Source organism: Macaca thibetana, chromosome 6 (genome assembly GCF_024542745.1).
Source record: "Macaca thibetana thibetana isolate TM-01 chromosome 6, ASM2454274v1, whole genome shotgun sequence".
NCBI lineage: Eukaryota > Metazoa > Chordata > Mammalia > Primates > Cercopithecidae > Macaca > Macaca thibetana.
This window is the reverse complement of record NC_065583.1, coordinates 134,022,115-134,043,253: the sequence shown is the minus strand read 5'-3', so window position 1 is coordinate 134,043,253 and position 21,139 is coordinate 134,022,115. Positions and strand designations below refer to the sequence as shown.

The 21,139-nt window shown below is 38.4% G+C and overlaps 2 protein-coding genes across 5 annotated transcripts in view; both read right to left on the bottom strand.

Annotated features, from left to right (window-relative positions):
- Nucleotides 1-21,139, bottom strand: part of TARS1 (threonyl-tRNA synthetase 1) — a 1,036,507-nt gene that overhangs the window by 729,018 nt on the left and 286,350 nt on the right. The window lies entirely within an intron of this gene.
- Nucleotides 1-21,139, bottom strand: part of NPR3 (natriuretic peptide receptor 3) — a 92,849-nt gene that overhangs the window by 66,546 nt on the left and 5,164 nt on the right. For all 4 annotated transcript variants that reach the window (XM_050793838.1, XM_050793839.1, XM_050793836.1 and 1 more), the window contains exon 2: nucleotides 11,848-11,970. In XM_050793838.1, coding sequence (XP_050649795.1) covers nucleotides 11,848-11,970 — 123 coding nt within the window. The remainder of the gene's footprint in view (nucleotides 1-11,847; nucleotides 11,971-21,139) is intronic.

Genomic DNA, 21,139 nt, shown 5'->3' with positions numbered 1-21,139 from the left:
TTATTACAGGTAGGACCACAGCTTACTACGGGGGGTACAAGACACAACACAGAGCAGAGAAGAAGAGGCAATGAGCTCTAACCTGGGGGAAGGCTGCATGTGAGGAAGAGGCATTAGAAAGGTCCTAACTGTGTGAACAGGATTTTAATAGGAGGGGAGGAGGGTGGAAGGCATGCTTGGCTGAGCCTACATCACAACACAGGCAAGGTGCAAATGTGCCTGACAGCCAGGAGGCAGCTGGGCACTTAGTCTAGAGCCCAAGAAAAGGCAGAGACAAAGAAAATGTTTGCAGAGGCATCTGTATAATCATAATCCTAATAATAGCAACCATTTATTAATTGCTTACATGTGCCAGGGAGCTGTTAAAAGATAAATAAGACACAGCTGAGGACAGAATTCATTAGGCACTAAATCTGTACTCACTGAGCACAAGATTAACTTTCAGGCCACTGAGCAAAACTTGACAAAGTCTTCCTCCTCTCCCATGAAACCTCCCAGACACTGAGGAGGCAACAGTGTGGGCAGAGTCATACCCATGCTCGGGCCAGTGAGCCATCAAGCAGGCAAAACCAGCTGGATGCTCAATCATCAAGATACAGCATGGCCTTTGTTAAGAGGCCAAGTCCATCGCCAGGAAGACCCCAAATTCTAAGAATGCTCAGGACATCTTTGTCCAATGGAGGAGCCCATTGCTTGCAGGCATGCAATAAATAGTTATTGATTCATTTTTCATTGACTCAAAGTATCAAGACTCAGTAGAGGTGATGTCTCAAGCAAAGAGGGAGCGAGTTTCAGCTCTGGAAAAAAAGTTTTCTCCGGGGGTCTAAGAAGGGAAATGCTTAACTCTACAGACTTGTATGCTATGTAATTAGAAAATACACATAGAACTAGAAACTGCAATTATCTCAGGGAACCAAATGGACAAAAACTTTTTTAATTTGCAAAGAAGCAAAATCCAGTATAATAAATCTGTCTACCACAATCTAAAAAGTAATGGCTTTGGAATTTTGTTTTCCTTTTTTTTTTTTTTTTTTTTCTTTTCTTTTTTTCCTTTTTTTTTTTTCTTTCTTTTATTTTATTTATTTATTTATTTATTTATTTATTTATTTATTTATTGAGATACAGTCTCTCTCTGTCACCCAGGCTGGAGTGCAGTGGCATGATCTCAGCCCACTGCAACCTTTGCCTTCAGGGTTCAAGCAATTCTCCTTCCTCAGCCTCCCAAGTAACTGGGATTACAGACATGCACCACCACATCCAGTTAATTTTTGTATTTTTATTAGGGACACGGTTTCACTGTCTTGGCCAGGCTGGTTTCAAACTCCTGACCTCAAGTGATCCACCTGCCTCAGCCTCCCAAAGTGTTGGGATTACAGGCATGAGCCACCGAGCCTGGCCTGGAGTTTTGCTTCCTAGAAAAAAAGGATGGAAATAGTAGTGCTTAATAAATTTAAGCCAAGCTAAATTGGTAACTATTCTAACCATAACTGATACTATGAGTTCCTGCTTTTGTGGGCATTTCTAACTGTGGTGTGTCAGTAACATCTCCCATATCAGGGCTGTTGAGCATTAGGAAAGCAGAGGTCGGCTTGGCATGATGCCCCATCAGTGGGGACAAACTTAATGCAGTAGACAACTGGGTGCCTCTGGAGATTTATGAGCAGAACAGAAGAGTGATATGATGAGAATCAGCCTTGGGAAATAGCAGTGGATTAGGGTGGGGGAGACACCAAGCGTTCACAGCCACAGTAATCCAGGCAAGAGGTTAGGGAAGGTTATATGTGGGAAGTCACACCAAAAAAGTTAAAAATGGTTCTCGGGATGGTTACAATTATGCGCAAGTTTTCTTTTCTTTTCTTTTCTTTTCTTTTTGGTATTTTTCTGAATATAGTAAATTTTCAACAATAAGCCTTGTCTTTTATTATCAAAAAAAGAGAGCCCTTGAGAACAAAGGCAGAGTGCTGTGCGTTAGGAATCTTAAGACTGTACAACAGTTAGGGAGTGAGGGACAACAGAGAGGGAGGCACGTCACAGATGACGCCAAGGAGAAAAGGAAAACAGGTTATCAGTAAAGCAGCAGCAGAGCCGGGTGGAGGAGGAGGGGGTTAGGAGGACATGGAAATGATGATTTCAGTTAGGGGTATGGTAAATCCAAGGCGACTGCAGAATGTCCAAGTGACCACCAGGCTAAAGGTGGAAACACTAGTCCGAAGTCAAAAAGAGGAGTGAGGATTAGAGACCGTGCTGGGTGTCATTTCCACACGGCTCCAAGTTAGAAACCAGGGGCTGCCTCGCCAGACATGAAAGACAGTGCAGAAAGCAGAGGGAGAAGGGCAGAGCACAGACACTTTGGGGGAATGCTATTTTTAGTGGGCAAGAGGAGTAAGAGGAGACAGAGAGGAGCTAACAGAGAACCAGAAGAATGCTGTGTCGCCAAAGCTAAGAGCATAGGGTTACCAGAAAGGGATGGATGACAACAAGATTGAATGCTCTAGAGCAGTGCTGTCTCATGGAGGAGCCACTAGCCACATGTGTGACTATTTAAATGCAATTAAAATTAAAAATTCAGCTCTTCAGTCACACTTGCCATATTTAAAGCGCTCAATGCCGCATGTGGCTAGTGGCTACCATATTGGGCAGCACAGACTAGAACACAGCCGTCATTGCAGAAAGTTCCATTGGGTGGCACAGCTTTGGAGGCATGGAAGCATGGTCTCAGGTAAGGCTAATGGATTTGGTCATGAGAAGCTCACTGGTGACCTTGAGGACAGCACTTGCAGAGGAGTGGTGGATACTAATGCCGTATTAAACACCCAAGCTCGCACTGGGTCCAGAATACTTACGAAAGAGAAAAGTAGTCTGCTCAGCACCAAGCCCTATGCCCAGCAACCCTGTGGCTGAAGAGCTGCAGCCAATAAAGTGTACCCATGTTGGGGTAACTGTGCCATCCTGTAGTTCCCGGTACTTATATAGGACCTAGCACATAGTAAACTTTCAATATATGTCACCTGAATGTGTAGCTGAGCCATCAGAATCTGTCCAAGAAATGAATGCTTAGCATTCACCTGGCCTGGCCCCACAGTACTGTGGCTCTTCAGCTCTGGTGGTCATTTAAGGAGAGAAAATCACTGCCTTCCTTGGCTTACCCCCACCCTCTCCAAACGACCCACTGTCACATGCTTGCCATGGCTAGGCTGGTCCAATTATACCCATTGTTAATAACAGCACCCCTTAATGGGGGCTACCATTGTGCACGCTCCACACAGCTGTTCTAACCTGCAGTATTTCTTTCTTTAATTCTCATAACAACTCTTTGAAAAAGATTTAAGTACAATCCCTATTTTACAGATGAGGAAATTGAGGCTCAAGGAGATTAACATGCCCAAAGTCATTTAGCTAATAAATGATAGGAACAAGATCCTAATGCAAGCCAGACTCCAAATACCAATGCCCTACCCAACGTACACTCATTTCATCAGAGTTTGGGTGTTCTAAGATTTAAAATTGTATATGCAGTGGTTGACAAAAACATTAAAAACAAATGTAGCAGAGGAAAAAGTATCAGAAGGGGAAGTGCCAAAATGCTGTTTAGCAGCTGTTATGATTGATGAATTATGTGAGAATTCTTTTTCTTTTTTCTGTGTTCCAAATTAACTTTAATGTACATGTATCACTTTTATGGCAAAACATAATTCTAATCTCTCCCTGGTTTTTCTGTTATTTTTCCATTTTTAGCCAGTCAAATAATTTAATTTGTGTGCATCACCAATCTCTACTGAACTTCTGTTCTCATCTTAATTAGTGCTCTCTGAGTTCTCAGGAAGATAGGGAAGCTCTACAATAATAACAGTTCTGGACAGGATCGCCCAGATAAATTACCACCTAACCTACCTTCTAAGTAGGTAATGCCAATGGACAAAAATGTCAACTGGTGCCTTTAAAAGCTCTATGGGGCAATATATATTACCTTCTTTCTAGACTTTTTTAAACCTATGTTTAAAACCTAACCTATGTCTTATTTTCAATCACTTGAATTATCCCATAATATATTACCCACTGAACTCCTGTAATCACATAATTTGGGCAAAGCACTCTTTTTTTGAGTGCTCACCAAGATCAAACAATCTAGTAATTAGTAAAAATAGATACTCTATCAATATGTTTGTTTCAATCCAACATCAAATAAGTAGTGACTAAAATTAGATGCCTTGGCCGGACATGGTGGCTCACCATGTGTAATCCCAGCACTTTGGCATGCTGAGGCAGGTGGATCATCTGAGGTCAGGAGTTCGAAACCAGCCTAGCCAACATGGTGAAACCCTGTCTCTACTAAAAATACAAAAATTAGCCGGGCTTAGTGGCACATGCCTATAATCCCAGCTACTCGGGAGGCTGAGGCAGGAGAATTGCTTGAACACAGGAGGCAGAGGTTGCAGTGAGCTGAGATCATGCCATTGCAATCCAGCCTGGGTGACAACAGTGAAACTGTCTCAAAAAACAAATAAAATTAAATAGTAATAAATAATAAAATAAATAAAATAAAACAGAGGCCTTTTCCTAGAAAAAGTATAGGGTTTGGTATGAAGAGGCCCAGGGAGAGGTAGATGTTGAAGAACTTTTCATGAACATATATATCTGATTATTGGGGTACAAAGTTTCAAACAAGGCCCTTTACTACTGATGTATAACAGAAGCTCGGTCTAGGTCACTCTGCCCACCATGTGATTCTGTTGACTGCTTCTACCCCAAGGAAAAAGGTGCTTCAGAGTCTGTGGAAGATGGACAGTTGCCTTCCTACATCCACGCTGTCTTCTTCCTTAGTAACAGATTCCTAAATTGATGTAGGATAGCAGTGAGTCCAATTAAAAGCACACATTCCCTGATATCCCTTATTACTAGAGCTAGTCAGTGAAATGTAAGCAGAAGTTAATGAGTGGGGCTTCCAGGAAAGCCTTTCACAGAGAACCACGTCATCCAGGAGGGTCTCTTTTTACCTGTTGTCTTTTCTCTTTGTCTTGCCTAGAATTAACACATGATCCCTGGAGCTCTAGCCACCATATTTGATCTTGAGAATGGGTTTTATGCACTAAGATTAAGAGTAGCAGGAAAACAGAACCAGCCTGGACTCCTGATGACATTAGGAAGTCATCATCCCTGCCTTCAACTTCCCACCTCTGGATGTGTTTCAGGTAAGAGAATAAATCTCTACATTTATTTAAAATCACTACAACTGGACTTCTTGGTTAGGTGCATGAAGATGCAATTCCTAACGCACCCAGGTGATTGGGATGTATTATATTAACATTGGCTAACCTGATAACAGAATGTATGGCCTTAAATCTATCTATAAACCTATCACCACAGAAAAAAATGTATAAACTTAAGATAATTTTTTAAGTATTAGGTGTAATGGTCAAAATAAACTAGGACTAATAAAATATAGCTAACATTTATTAAATAGTTATTCCGAGAAATTTGCAAGATATTTTATATACATCACCTCATTTATTACTCAATCTGATGCCATAAGATAAGTATTATTATTCTCATTAGAAGAAACTAAGGCTTGCAGGGGAGAGCAGAGTTATGTTACTTTGCCAGGGTTAAAAATTAAGCTCTTAACCATCTCTTAACCCTTAGCTCTTAGAGCTAACAGCTAGTACATGGCAGAGCCTCTCAGGCAGAACAACACCAAAGCACAAAGTCAGAGCAAATATGGTGTAAATGTAAAATATAAAGGATCTAATCAGAAACCCCAAGTATACTTTGTAAGTTGTGTAAGAGCATTCTGTATAACTCTGTGTAGTAGAATTTTCAAGAAGCAGAAAAATTAAACTCATAGGAAAGGAAGTGTTAAAAAGTTGCCCAAACATCACCAGCAATAAGTCATATAGTATGGCTTCTTATGCACTGGTATTATGCAATGAGAGGCACACAACATCATGCCTGCAGTATTCTCACCAAAATGCACAAACTCAATCTCATTGTGGAAAAATACCAGATAAATCCAAATTGAAAGACATTCTACAAAATAATGGGTTCATGAAAAGTGTCAAAGTTAGAATAATCTTCCTTATATCTAAAAAAAACTTGTTGAAATTTTTATAAGAAATTTACTTAACCTCAATGTAAGGAAAAATTGTCCTCTTCACCATGTTGAGTCTTCCAATTCATGAACAAGGTATGTCTCTCATTAATATAGATCATTTTTTTATTTCTTTCATTAGTGGTTTCATCAGCGTTTTGTAGTTTTCAGCAAAAAACTAGATATTTTTTAGTTTACATTTTTTAAATGTTTCTTTTTTGACTAAATGATATTATACTGTTGATTTTGACATCTACATGTTGATTGCTAGAATATAGAAACACAAGTGATTTTTGTATGTTGAACCTGTATCTTGGGACCTTGCTAAACTCATTAAATAGCTTTAAGGAATTTTTGTAGATTATTTGGGATTCAATACATAGACAGCCATGACATCTGTACAAAACAGCAGATTCTTCTGTTCCAACCTGTATGCTTTTTATTTTCCTTTCTTGCCCTGTTTATCTGGCTAGAACCCCTAGTGGCAAATTGAATGAGTAATGAAGGTGAACATCCTTGCTTAGTTTCTCATATTATGGGAAAAGCATTCAGTCTTTCACCATTAATCGTGATATCAGCTGTAAGGTTTTTGTAGTATTCTTTGTCAACCTAAGCAGGTTCCCCTATATTTCTTGTTTTATTATTTTTTATTTTTTATTTTTAAGATCATGAATGGGTGTTGAACTTTGTTAAAAGCTTGTTCTGTATCTATTGATATGATCATGTGATTTTTTTTTTTCTTTAACTTCCTTAATGTGATGGATTAAATTGATTGCTTTTCAAATATCCTCAACTAACTTTGCATCCCTGGGATAAACCCCACTTGGTCATAGTGAAAACTTTTTTTTTTAAGTGTCAAAGTCATGAAAGAAGGAAAGACTGAGGAACTATCACATACTGGAGGAGATAAAGGAGACATAACAACTAAATGGCAGTGTGAGATCCTGGATTGGATCCTGGAACAGAAAAAGGACATTAGAGAAGTGGTGGTAAACTTCAAATAGGCCTGTAGTTTAGTTAATAATATTGTGCCAACATTAATTTCCCTGTTTTGATCATTGTACTATGGTTATCTGGTAACATTAGAGTAAGCTTGGTAAAATATGTTCAGTCAAGCCCCAAATAACATTTCAGTCGATGACAAACCACATATATGACAGCAGTCCCATAATGTTATAAAACTGTATTTTTACTATACCTTTTCTATGCTTAGATAGAATCTATGTTTAGATACCCAAATCCTATTGTGCTATAATTGTCTACAGTATTCAGTATGGTAACTTGCTGTACATGTTTATCGCCTACGAGCAACAAGGTATACCGTATAGCATAGGTGTGTAGTAAGCTATATGCCATTTAGGTTTGTATGAAAACCATCTATGGTGTTCATACAATGCTGAACCTGCCTAACCACTCATTTCTCAGAATGTATCTTCATCATTAAGCAACACATAACTGTACATGAAGTCTCTATACAGATTAAGCATCCTACTCCAAAAATGGGAAATCCAAAATGTTCCAAAATTCAAAACTTTTTGAGCACCAACATAACAACATAACACCACATGTGGAAAATTCCACACTTGACTTCATGTGATGGGTCAAAACACAGGCACACGATATACAGATTATTCGGCATCCTTAGGGAAAAAGTTAAATTATCTTTAGGCTATGTGTATAAGGTATATGGAACATAAATGAATTTCATGTTTAGACTTGGGTCCCATCTCCAAGATGTCTCATTTTACATATATATATATATATATATACACACACACACACACACACACACACACACGTATATATATATCACACAAAGATTCCAAAATCCAAATAAAAACTTGGAATCTGAAACACTTTAATACCAAGAATTTCAAATAAGTGATTCTCAACTTACATTTTTTGTAAGTTTTTTATGTGTGAAATAAAGTTAGGTGCAAATACAGAGTTGAACTTTTTTTTTATTTCAAGGAATATTCCTATGGTATCAAAATTGTTATAGAGCATGGAAAACAATGGAAAGTATCTCAATTAATTCTATAAAGCTAATAAGAACCTGATACTAAAATCTGGCAATGTCATCCCAAAAAAATACTTTTTTTCTTTCTGAGATCAAGTTTCTCTCTTGTTGCCCAGGCTGGAGTGCAGTGGTGAGATCTCAGCTCACTACAGCCTCCACCTCCCAGGTTCAAGCGATTCTCGTGCCTCAGCCTCCCAAGTAGCTGGGATTATAGGCGCACACCACCACGCCCAGCTAATTTTTGTATTTTTAGTAGAGACGGGGTTTCACCATGTTGGCCAGGCAGTCTTGAACTCCTGACCTCAGGTAATCCATCTGCCTCGGCCTCCCAAAGTGCTAGCATTAAAGGCATGAGCCACTGCAGTCCAGCCAAAAAGTGCTCTTGAATCTCACTCATGAATATGGATCCAAAACCCTAAATAAAACACTAAAAACTTAAACTCAACAATATATCTTTTAAAAAATCATCATGACAAAGTACACTTGATTCCAAGAATGCCATGGTGGCCCAATATTTTTAAATTTATTAGGAGAACAGGTCAAATGCATTTGATATTATTCAATATTCATTTCTGATTTTAAAAATCAGACTTGATAAACTAGGAATAAAAGGGTACTTTACCATCTACTTCATGACAGAAGTCAAAATTTAAAGTATAACCCCCGTTATATGATATTATTCTGGAAGTTCTTGCCAATGCAATAAGAAAAGAATAAGAAATAGGATGTTCAACTATCAAAATGGAGGAAAAAACTGTCATTGTTATTTGAAATGATACAAAAACTATTAGAGCAGAGGATTTTAATAAGTAGAATTCTTGCAAAATAAATAAACAAGAACTCATTGCTTCTCTACATAAATATCATTCCAAAATACAATGGGAAAAGATCATGATCATAATAACAACCAAAAAACATAAAATACCTAAGAACAAACACAAGAAAAATGCACAATATAAATGAGAAAACTGCAAAACTTTGCTTATAAACATAAAAAGAAATTCAATTAAATAAAATAAGGTAAAAGTTAGATTATACAGGGTTGACAAGGTTACAAGAAAACAGATAATTACACACTTTGCTGCAAAAGTAAAAATGAACAATATCTATCAAAACCTAAATGGCAGGCAGCATAGTGGTTCATGCTTGTAGTCCCTTTAGACTTTGGGAGGCTGAGGCAGGCAGATCACTTGAGCCCAGGAGTTCAAGCCTAGCCTAGGCAACATGATGAAACCCTGTCTCTAAAGAAAATAAAAGAAATTAACCAGGCTTGGTGGCACATGCCTGTAGTCCCAGCTACTCAGGAGACTGAGGTAGAAGGATCACTTGAGCCCAGGGTGTTGAGGCTACAGTGAACCAAGATCACGCCACTATACTCCAGCCTAGGCAACAGGGTGAGACCCTGTCTCAAAAAAAAAAAAAAAAAAAAAAAAGATTAAAAGCACATAACCTTTGAGCCAGCAATTCTACTTCTAGAAATTTATTTTACAGATAATATATATATATGTACAAATATGTGAGAGAGAGTGTATATGTGTGTGTGTATACTCAACACAGCACCATTCTTAATAGCAAAAAGCTGGGAACAACATCAATATTGAAAAATAAGACTTATAAAAGATGATTATCAACATTATGAAAGAACATAGAGCCATACCATAAATAGTATGATCAATATATTGAAGAATATTTTTGTAAGACATATATTTATAAAATAGGCAGGATGTACATACTTCTAAAAATTATCAATGTACTTTTGTCTGCGTGGCAGAATTATGATAACTTATTTACTTTCCCATGCTTTTCTGTGTTTTCTAAATTGTCTACAATACTCATGTATTGTAATTAACAGGGAAAAGTAATAAAGGCTTTATCTGTGGATGAGAGGAATTCTAGTACCTAACATTTGTATTAGGTACTTGCCAGACCTAATGTCTCTAAATTCACATGCACTGCCTCTAAATTCTGTATTTGTAGTTGCCAACTTGCAAAACTCAACATACATGTTTTTCATTTTCACTAGTTTCTACCATTATTTCAATGAACTCAACCCTGCAGCTCGTAGTAAAACTGCATTCTGATCTTGAGTCAAGAAGTGAAACCACCACTCTGCTTGTGTGAAACAGAGAGGAAAAGACCATCATGGCAGCAAGGAGGGCAAAATAGGGTGTTTATCTTGCAAGCCTCAAATCTCCAATTTTATCCGCTACAGGAAGCAGTGGCTACTTTTGTTTCATCAACTTTTCTTTATCTCCATGATAAGTGTGTTTTATTATCTGTATATGCACAATGATGTACTGCTCCAGTAAACCAGGATATCAGAGCAGGAAACCGGGGCTTATGTTTTAAGGTTTAGATCCTGTCCAACTATATCTCATCAGCAAGAACTGGGAAGTGAAGCTCAGTATAAACATGCCATTTGTGATATACACACTTACACTTCCCTTACCACTGCTCCACTCTGAGCAGCCAGCATGCAGCGTTTGAGAACATGTTCTGTAGCCCTGTGCTGTCTGCTTCAGAGAGAGCCCTAACCACATTTGGGGGAGAAATGTCTTGTACCTATTATCTTTATGATCTCCTTAAACACCCTCCATAACAGGAACCCTGCAAACTTCCCCAGATTCATTATAGGGAATTAAATGCTTTCAACTCTATACATTAGTGGCTCACAATTTCTGTATAGGAGAGGTTTAAGGTGCAGTAATCTGAAAGAAAGGGGACTGGGAACAGTGGCTTTCAAATGATTTTTACCTCAATTTGCAATAACAGTTATTTTATTTCACACTGTGGCCCATTGTAAACATAGGTGTAACATGCACATATACACACAAATGTGCAATAATATTACTAAAGTAAAAGCTTTCTAAAACAATACACATGCTAAGTGTGACACACCTTTACCTGTTCAGTAGTGTTATGTTCTAGTCTATTCCATTCTATTAAAAATTCTGCCCAAATCTCATTGAAATTATTCTGTTCATGATACTTTCATGACGATAGCAACATGCAGTTGGAAAAGCACTGGACAAGGGGTCTTTGGGACCTGGATTTATGATCATTTGGAGTGCAGGACTGGGCTACGCTCATACCCAGACAGGAGTCTTGACATCACAGGACTATGGTATCTTTTTGCTCTAATTGAATTGTTAGAGATCAAGCAAATTCAAGAAATTTGAGAAGCTGTAGGAGTGTTCAGAGTCACAAATTTCCAAAATTGCATTTATGGCAATCGCATTTATGGACATATTTCAAATTTTTGAATCTTTCTCACAACCCCCTTGTTTTTTATTTTAACTTTTATTCTAGATACAAGGGGTACATGTGCAGATTTGTTACATGGAAATATTGTGTGATGCTGGGGTTTGGAGTATGTTTCCCATCACCTAAGTAGTGAATGTAAATACCCAACAGCGTTTTCTAACCCATCCCCACCACCCCCAGGAGTCCCCAGTGCCTATTGTTTCCATGTTTATGTCCATGTGTGCTCAATGTTTAGCTCCCACTTATAAGTGAGAACATGCAGTGTTTGGTTTTCTGTTCCCGCTTTAATTTCTTTGGATCATGGCCTCCAGCTCCATTAATGTTGCTGCCAAGGACATGATTCCATTCTTTTATATAGCTGCATAGTATTCCATGGTGTTTATGTACCACATATTATTTATCCAACCCACCATTCATCGGCATCTGATAACCTCTCTTGGAACCTTAGCAGAGGAGGGGAAAGTGGAAGCAGAGTTACCATAGGAAGAGCTGTTGAAGAGTTCAATGTTGAAGAAGGCGTAGTCTCCACTGGTCATGCCATGCCTGTGTGCCGCCAGCATGATGCTCCGGACGGTGTCACTGCTCGCACACATGATCACCACTAGGGGAGGAACAAACAACACACATGAGGCACCCCTTTGCAGAGCACTTTGAGCATGCTGACACCAGTGAAGGACATCTGACAAGGAATGGGATACTTGTATGGTCCTGAAGTATCTCCTCACAATCACTTATAAACTACAAATGGACCATGGAGGAACCTAGCAGACACCTCCATAACCAAGAGATGGAAGCCAACATCACCAACCATGGGAACACACACTCATGGGACACGTGGAATAACACTCTAAGGACCAAAATGTCTAGATGGGCAGTCTACATCTAATCAGAAGGAAGAAAGTCACAAACCCAACTTGGGGGATGGTCTGTAGAAAATCGGCATATGCTCTTTAAAATGGTCAATTTCATGAACAACAAAGACAGGCTGAGGAAACATTCTAGACTGAAAGAGGCTTAAAGGAATAGGCTACTGACTACAGTGTGTGATGCTGGATTGGATTCTGGACCTTTTCTTTTAAAAAAAAAAAAAAAAGTTCTTTTTAAAAAAAAACTGCATCAAATAAATCACCAGATTTGCCCAATATAAGATAGTGAAAATTGTCAACTGCTTTTTATACTTAATAGCATAGTAAATGCACTGTCCTGAAAAAGCAAACTTAATGATTTTAGAGAGAACATTAACTTGACAAATCAGAGGATTCAGGGAGTGCTACAAGCTTTCTGCTGTTTGAATTTTAAAACATTATTTTCAGGTTGTCTCAACATACATAAGAAATCATTTGTAAGATTCCAGGTGTCTCTCCCCTGTTCTCTCAGTTTATATCCACACTGTTGGATTCAAGAGGCTTCACACAACTCGAAAGCCTCTCGAACTGGATATTGTTGCCTACCATATAAGGGCTACACAGGCTAGAGTGAAGTAGGGCTTGACCATTACCCAGTCAATTTGACCCCTGTTGATAGACCCAGGTCTCCATGACCAGATCCACTGTGTTTTGCTGCACACATACTGTGCAGAGAGACCTGGAGAGACCTGGGTGCTATAAACCGCATTATCACGATGCATGCCAGCCCTCCAAGATGTGTATGTTCTTTGTAAAAGCATGGGTGCTGAAAGACGTAAAACAAACTTCAGGCTATGCCAAAGCAGCCTTGGCAACCTGCATGGAGGTTGGGCTCTTGTTGATATTTAGTTTACTGCACACGTTAATTCAGTGTTAGATCATGACTCTGACATTTCATACCCCAGAAGGGCTAGGTGTACAGCATAAAAGCTCTAGAGAAAAAGTTTCTAAAACAATACAAAATTCTTAAAGATCTGTAACAATGGGAGTAGGTGTTGTTTCTGCCCTGAAAGTATAGGTATATATTTGGGATAATCAATTCCAAGATGCCTCAGTAAGAAAGTTTTCAAAGAAACTCCTAATTATTTGTTATGACTTAGACCCTTGTTTTACCTCTGATTTGATTCTAGCCTCTTAAATGAACAAAGAGTCAAGGTGTCCCATAACACATTCAACAAGGGACTGAGGCTGGACAAGTTTGAAGAATGTGGATTCCAAGAGTAGATGTCTCCAGGAGGTTCCGGGAAGTTCTGGCTGATTGGCCACCAAGCAGCCCTCATCATTTTTCGAGCAAGTGATCATAGTCCAGGATCTGGCTCTCAATTCCAAGATGCAGAACCTGATTCTGTCAACATATAGAGAGTAGAATCATTGCTTAGGGGCAAGTTTCCAATAACCTAACTCAGATATGTGTAGGTAATCTGAAATGCATACTATTTAAATTCAATGAGGTCCAGGATGGTTATGAATATATTTGTGTCAACATGCCCTATAGCTGGGCATGCTAACTGGAGAGACAAATTATAAGCAGTAGGATGCAAGTAAGGATGAAATCAGAATCACGGAGGCCAGTAGAGGATTCAGCTGTCAAAGTCACCAGGACTTGATGACCCTAGGCATCCATCTAAGAGATATATCTGGTTCAGGACCAAACAGGCAGGGTCCAAGGACCAGAGGACCAGTTTTCCTAAACTTTGCCTGAAGTTTCCCTAAACACTGGCCTCTGTGGCACCTTTTTTCTATTTTTACATTCCTGGCCCATCTCCTTCTCTCTCTTCCTGCTATGGTTTGGTTGTGTCCCCCAGATTTCATGTGTTGGAAACTTAATGCTCAAAATCATTTGTTGGTGGTATTTGGAGATGGGGCCTTTGGTAGATACTTACGATTAGATAAGGTCATCAGGGTGGGTCCCCTAAGATGGGACTGGCAGTTTAGAAGAAGAGGAAGAGAGACCTGAGTTGGCACAAATTTGCTCTCTTACCATGTGATGCCCTCCATAGTGTTATGACACAGCAAGAAGGCCCTCACAAGATGCTGGCACTATGCTCTTGGACTTCCTAGCTTCTAGAACCATACGCTAAATAAACTTCTTTCTTTATAAATCACCCAGTCTGTGGTATTTTGTCATAGCAACAGAAAACAAACTAACAGACACCCCACCACCACCAAGTCCTTCTGATGGACACATTCTTTGTTTTGTTTTTTGTTGTTGTTATTTTGTTTGTTTGTTTGGAGACAGACTCTCACTCTGTCACCCAGACTGGAGTGCAGTGACTCAATCTTAGCTTACTGCAACCTCCATCTCCTGGGCTCACGCGATCCTCCCACCTCAGCACCTTCCAAGTAGCTGGGACTACAGGTGCATGTTACCACACCCAGCTAATTTTTGTACTTTTTGTGTAGATAGAGTTCCACCATGTTGGCCAGGCTGGTCTCAAACTCCTGGCCTCAAGTGATCTGCCCATCTTGGGCTTCCCAAAGTACTGAGATAACAGGCACGAGCCATCAGACCCAGCCTACATTCTTTCTGTAAATGTTAGTACCCACTTAGACTGAGCAAGAGAGACATAGAGTGGCACTGTGTCTATCTAAGCAGATTTTGATTATTTTAGATCTTATCCATTTTGTGTTGGCCATGTGATTTAAGACTCAAAAGGAAGCCCTAATTTCCAAGTTCATAGGCAGAGCATTGTCTTTCTTGAATAAACCAAACCCAAAATGCACATTATCATCCAGTTTCAGTTCAAACTGGAACAAGCACCTAATGACACTGGCAAAGCAGTCAGAGTACACGATCCTAGATTTTTATGATGCTCCCCAATCTCTTAGGGTTGTCTCACTCATGCCTAATTGAACAGCAAGTATTTTTAGTAACTTGCCTTTATACAATCAAAAGGTTTAGAATAGTTTTAATTAAAATAACTTTCTTTTCCTGCTTATGTTTCATCAATTTATATAATAACTAATTAAATTACATATTTATCATAATAAGCACAACCAGCATCAACGGACTTGGGGACAACTCTTAGAAAACATATGAAGAAGTATGAGAAGTGTGTGGCACACTCAGGAGAACTCTACTAGCTGCCAGCATCTACCAACAAGTGATAAGATTTATAGAGAACAGAGAACATCAGCTAATCCTGCGACCTGCATAAATGGAGGTTAATTAAGGCAGTTTTTGTTGTATCTCAGTATAGTTAAATACATAAATATTAATTTTGGGTCAAATTGTTAAAATTCTAAAAGAGGGGACGACGATGTAACTCTAACTTTATGTATAGACTTTTCCTCATTCTACTCTATTTTATCCTCCTTGCCAAAGAACTTTCAATGTTCCATGCCACCCTCCATCATCTGGTTCCCACAATTACTTCTGTAAATGACTTCTCATTATTGCATCATGTTCTTGCAATCACTCTAAGGACAGCAGAGAGAAATGCAAAGAGGTATCAATTCAGAGAATCAAAAACATTCCAAGTAGTATCCCTGAATCGGGGGAATAGTTATTTCCAAAACCTCAAGTTTTCATTGGGAGAAACCTCTAATGGGTTAACATTTCTCATCTCTCAATGTGCTTTCATTTTCCCTCCCCTCACCCCCAACAAGAGGAAAAGAAGTGAAATGTCTGACTGTTGAGCCTAAAACTGAGTACGCTGGCTCAGTCTTTTCTTCCTTCTTCTTTGGGTTGTGGCTGTTTGCAGAGAGCACACATCATGGGCTTCTTTTGTCACATGGTCAAGAGTTAGCAGGGGAGATTTGTAGCTAAATGGCACTGTCTGTGATTTAGTAGATATTCCTGCCTAATTCTGGGAGGAAGTAATAGCAAGCAGGCCCTTTTGGAAATAGATCTAAATCCATGTTCAACTGGTTTTATCAATAATAGGGATATATTCATATTCTCCATCTGGTTACTGTACCCAACTTCCAGTTAATTCTAAATTTAGAAGGAAAAGAGGGATATTACTGCATGGAAGCAAAGCAGAGTATGCCATGTCCTACACACTGAAAATATGATACCAAAAATGAAAAACTCAACAGTAACTTTAAAAGTGGCCAAGGAAATATCCAAACAAGATGAATTACAAAAAAAAAAAAAAAAAAAAAAAAAAAGATAGGTGGTAAACAGAAGGTAAGAAAAGTAGAGGATTATTCCAAGAGGTCTAGCATCCAAATTAGAAAAAACCTAGAAAGAGGAAATAGAGAAAATGAAAAGGATACAAGTATCACAGAAATAATTTAAGAAGTATTCCCAGAATTAAAAGAATTAAAAGATATGAGTTTCTGGATAAAAGAGGCCTATTGAGTACACAAGGAAGAGGAGAAGAGTCTAAAAATTTCCAGGAAAGCAAAGCAACGAACAATAAGTTCAGAATCCAAACTGATTCCAGATTTCTAATAACAATGTTAGAATTTAGAAGACAGTAAAGCAATACTGTCACATTTTGAGGGAAATTATTTCCAACCTAGAATACTATAATTATGTATAAAGGTATAATGAAAATTTTTAGTCACAAAACATCTCAAACTTTCGGCCTTATTCATCCTTTCTCAGAAAGCTCTTGGTAGATGTGCTCCACCAAAACAGAAACATAATCAAAAAAGAGAAACACACAGGGATCTAGCTCTACAGACAGGTGATGGAAGCCCCAGGAGGATGTTGAAGAACCCACAGTGGCCAACTGTGCAAAATATCTACAAAATAACTGGGATGCAAGGCTGGTTCAACATATGCAAATCAATAACGTAATTCATCACATGAACAGAACCAACAACAAAAACCACATGATTATCTCAATAGATACAGAAAAGGTCTTTGACAAAATTCAGCAATGCTTCATGCTAAAAACTCTCAATAAACTAGGTATTGAAGGAATGTATCTCAAAATAATAAGAGCTATTTATGACAAATCCACAACCAATATCATACTGAATGGGCAAAAACTGGAAGCATTCCCTTTGAAAACTGGCATAAGACAAGGATGCCCTCTCTCACCACTCCTATTCAACATAGTGTTGGAAGTTCTGGCCAGGGCAATCAGGCAGGAGAAAGAAATAAAGGGTACTAAATTAGGAAATGAGGAGGTCAAATTGTCCCTGTTTGCAGATGACATGATTGTATATTTAGAAAACCCCATTATCTCAGCCCAAAATCTCCTTAAGCTGATAAGCAACTTCAGCAAAGTGTCACAATACAAAATCAATGTGCAAAAATCACAAGCATTCCTATACACCAATAACAGACAAACAGAGAGCCAAATCATGAGTGAACTCCCATTCCCAATTGCTACAAAGAGAATAAAATACCTAGGAATCCAACTTACAAGGGATGTGAAGGACCTCTTCAAGGAGAACTACAAACCACTGCTCAACAAAAATAAAATAAAATAAAAGAGGACACAAACAAATGGAATAATATTCTATGCTCATGGATAGGAAGAATCAGTATCATGAAAATGGCCATATTGCCCAAAGTAATTTATAGATTCAATGCCATCCCCATCAAGCTACCAATGAGTTTCTTCACAGAATTGGAAAAAACTACTCTAAAGTTCATATGGAATCAAAAAAGAGCCCACATTGCCAAGACAATCCTAAGCAAAAAGAACAAAGCTGGAGGCATCATGCTACCTGACTTCAAACTATACTACAAGGCAACAGCAACCAAAACAGCATGGCACTGGTACCAAAACAGAGATATAGACCAATGGAACAGAACAGAGCCCTCAGAAATAATGTCACACATCTACAGCCATCTGATCTTTGACAAACTTGACAAAAACAAGAAATGGGGGAAGGATTCCCTATTTAATAAATGGTGCTGGGAAAACTGGCTGGCCATCTGTAGAAAGTTGAAACTGGATCCCTTCCTTACACCTTACACAAAAATTAATTCAAGATGGATTAAAGACTTAAATGCTAGACCTAAAACCATAAAAAAAACCCAGAAGAAAATCTAGGCAATACCTTTCAGGACACAGGCATGGGCAAGGACTTCATGACTAAAACACCAAAAGCAATGGCAACAAAAGTCAAAATAGACAAATGGGATCTAATTAAACTAGAGAGCTTCTGCACAGCAAAAGAAACTACCATCAGAGTGAACAGACAACCTACAGAATGGGAGAAAATGTTTGCAATCTCCCCATCTAACAAAGGGCTAATATCCAGAATCTACAAAGAACTCAAACAAATTTACAAGAAAAAAACAAACAATCCCATCAGAAAGTAGGCAAAGGATATGAACAGACACTTCTCAAAGGAAGACATTTATACAGCCAACAGACACATGAAAAAATGTTCATCATCACTGGTCATCAGAGAAATGCAAATCAAAACCACAATGAGATAGCATCTCACGCCAGTTAGAATGGCAGTCATTAAAAAGTCAGGAAACAACAGATGCTGGAGAGGATGTGGAGCAACAGGAACACTTTTACACTGTTGGTGGGAGTGTAAATTAGTTCAACGATTGTGGAAGACAGCGTGGTGATTCCTCAAGGATCTAGAACTAGAATTACCATTTGACCCAGCCATCCCATTACTGGGTATATACCCAAAGGATTATAAATCATGCTGGATAAAGACACATGCACACGTATGTTTATTTCAGCACTATTCACAATAGCAAAGACTTGAAACCAACCCAAATGTCCATCAATGATAGACTGGATTAAGAAAATGTGGCACATATACACCACGGAATACTATGCAGCCACAAAAAAGGCTGAGTTCATGTCCTTTGCAGAGAAATGGATGAAGCTGGAAACCATCATTCTCAGCAAACTGTCACAAGGACAGAAAACCAAACACATGTTCTCACTCATAGGTGGGAATTGAACAATGAGATCACTTGGACACATGGTGGAGAACATCACACACCAGGGCCTGTTGATGGTTGGGGGACTGGGGGAGGGATAGCATTAGGAGAAATTCCTTATGCAAATGATGACTTGATGGGGTGAAGCAAACCAACATGGCACATGTATACCTATGTATCAAACCTGCACATTGTGCACATGTACCCTAGTACTTAAAGTAGCATAATTTTAAAAAAAAACTCAGGAGATTTAAAATAAAGAATTAGAAGATTACTTAATTATAAATCCATAGGAAATTAAGCAAATAAACAAAAATGGACTTTTTTAACTCCAAGGAAAATAACTAGGGGAAAAAAGGAAATGGCAACATAAGAGCCTATGTGACTTAACCTTAACTATCGTTTAGAAAGTAATGATAATGCTTATACTGAATACTGGGCTAACTAAAAAGATTGTGTAAGAGATGGGGTCTAGCTACATTGCCCAGGCTGGAATGCAGTGGCTATTCAAATAGTGCAATCCATAGCCTCAAACTCTTGGACTCAAGCAATCCTCCTGTCTCAGCCTACTGAGAAAAATTTTGACACAACCATATTGGAAAGATGACTGGAAAGAAAGCTTGCATGTGTGGTTAACAGGCAATAGAATGATCGAGAAGAGAATTTTCTTCCACTAGGATTCCAAGAGATAAGACCTAAAACTGAAAAAAAAGTAGCATGTTATTAAGAGATATGAAGGCCAATACCTACAGGAACAGCTAACAAGAATTGAGAGTGAAAAATGGAGAGTAGGAGACAGGAACCTTTTTATCCTCATAAACCTTGTGTAGTTTTCTCACTTTCTATAGCTGTAGAACTAAACTTTGGTAAAAAGTAAATCTAATTTTTTTCAAAAAAGTTTCCCTCTGGTTGTTTCTACACTACATAGCAATGGATATTGTTTGCAAAATGGAGATTGAATCTTTATTTCTGTTGTTCATAAAGCTCCATCTACTCCAAAGGCCTTTAGAATTTCCACACTGCAGCCTACAAAGCTCCTTTTTTCCCCTGCTGTGTTAGTTATTTTACACTTATCATGGGTTCCTTCCTTAAAAATGCTGCTGACTGACCACTCGGTCATTTACCCCAGACTAATTCTAAAAATAAATGACTCTTGTATGGATTAAATACTGTTATCTCTATCTCTACCAACTGTATAATGTTATACAGTCATTATGCAGGCCCAGATTAATGACATACTAATAACTAAAAGGATACAACTACAGTTCTTCACATAACAACATTTGCATTAGGATACTTCTAGTTCTGCACCATATAAAGTGCATCGACAAAACAACTACTGGCTTTTATTGCTTGAAAAAATTATTTCTAAGCCTGTCTTTTTAAAACTAAATTTATTGTTAAGTGTGTGGAATACTGAGGGCAGTAGCTGGCTGTATAAGAAAATCCATTTTAAATAAAGATCATTGTTTTTAAAAATAATATATGTTCAGGTCTGTTTATTTTAGTGGTATTAGCAAAAGACATGACAGGAAAAAAAGATTTTAAATTATTGACTTAGATGGTAAATCCTTAAAATGAAGGAATAATTGACGTCCCTTAGTTTTTCTTTCTATAGTACGCCATGTGAAATTTTAGTCGCATTATTATTTGAGATGCTGGCATGTCAGTGTTTTACTTGTTCAAACATGTGTGATTTGGTTTTAAAGAGAAACTTAAGTCCAAAAAAAAAGTAATGTCAATGTTCTCACCAAAATAGGGAGGAACTCTCCTACTTTAATTCATAATGCTTAATAGGGAATTTTCAAAAGCAAAAATACTGTCAGCTGCATTTTCACACTTGGGTGAGAATATCAGTTTGAAGAGGCCTGATTCTCACCCCACACATTGCTTCACAGAGAAGAAAACTCACATAAGGAAACCAGCCAAGTCCAGAGCATCTGCATCTCAGTCCAGGGTTCTTTCCCATGGCATGGCCTCACCCTTGGGGTAAAGGTGATTGTCATCATATATAAAACAATAACTACAATGAAACCGCACATTTA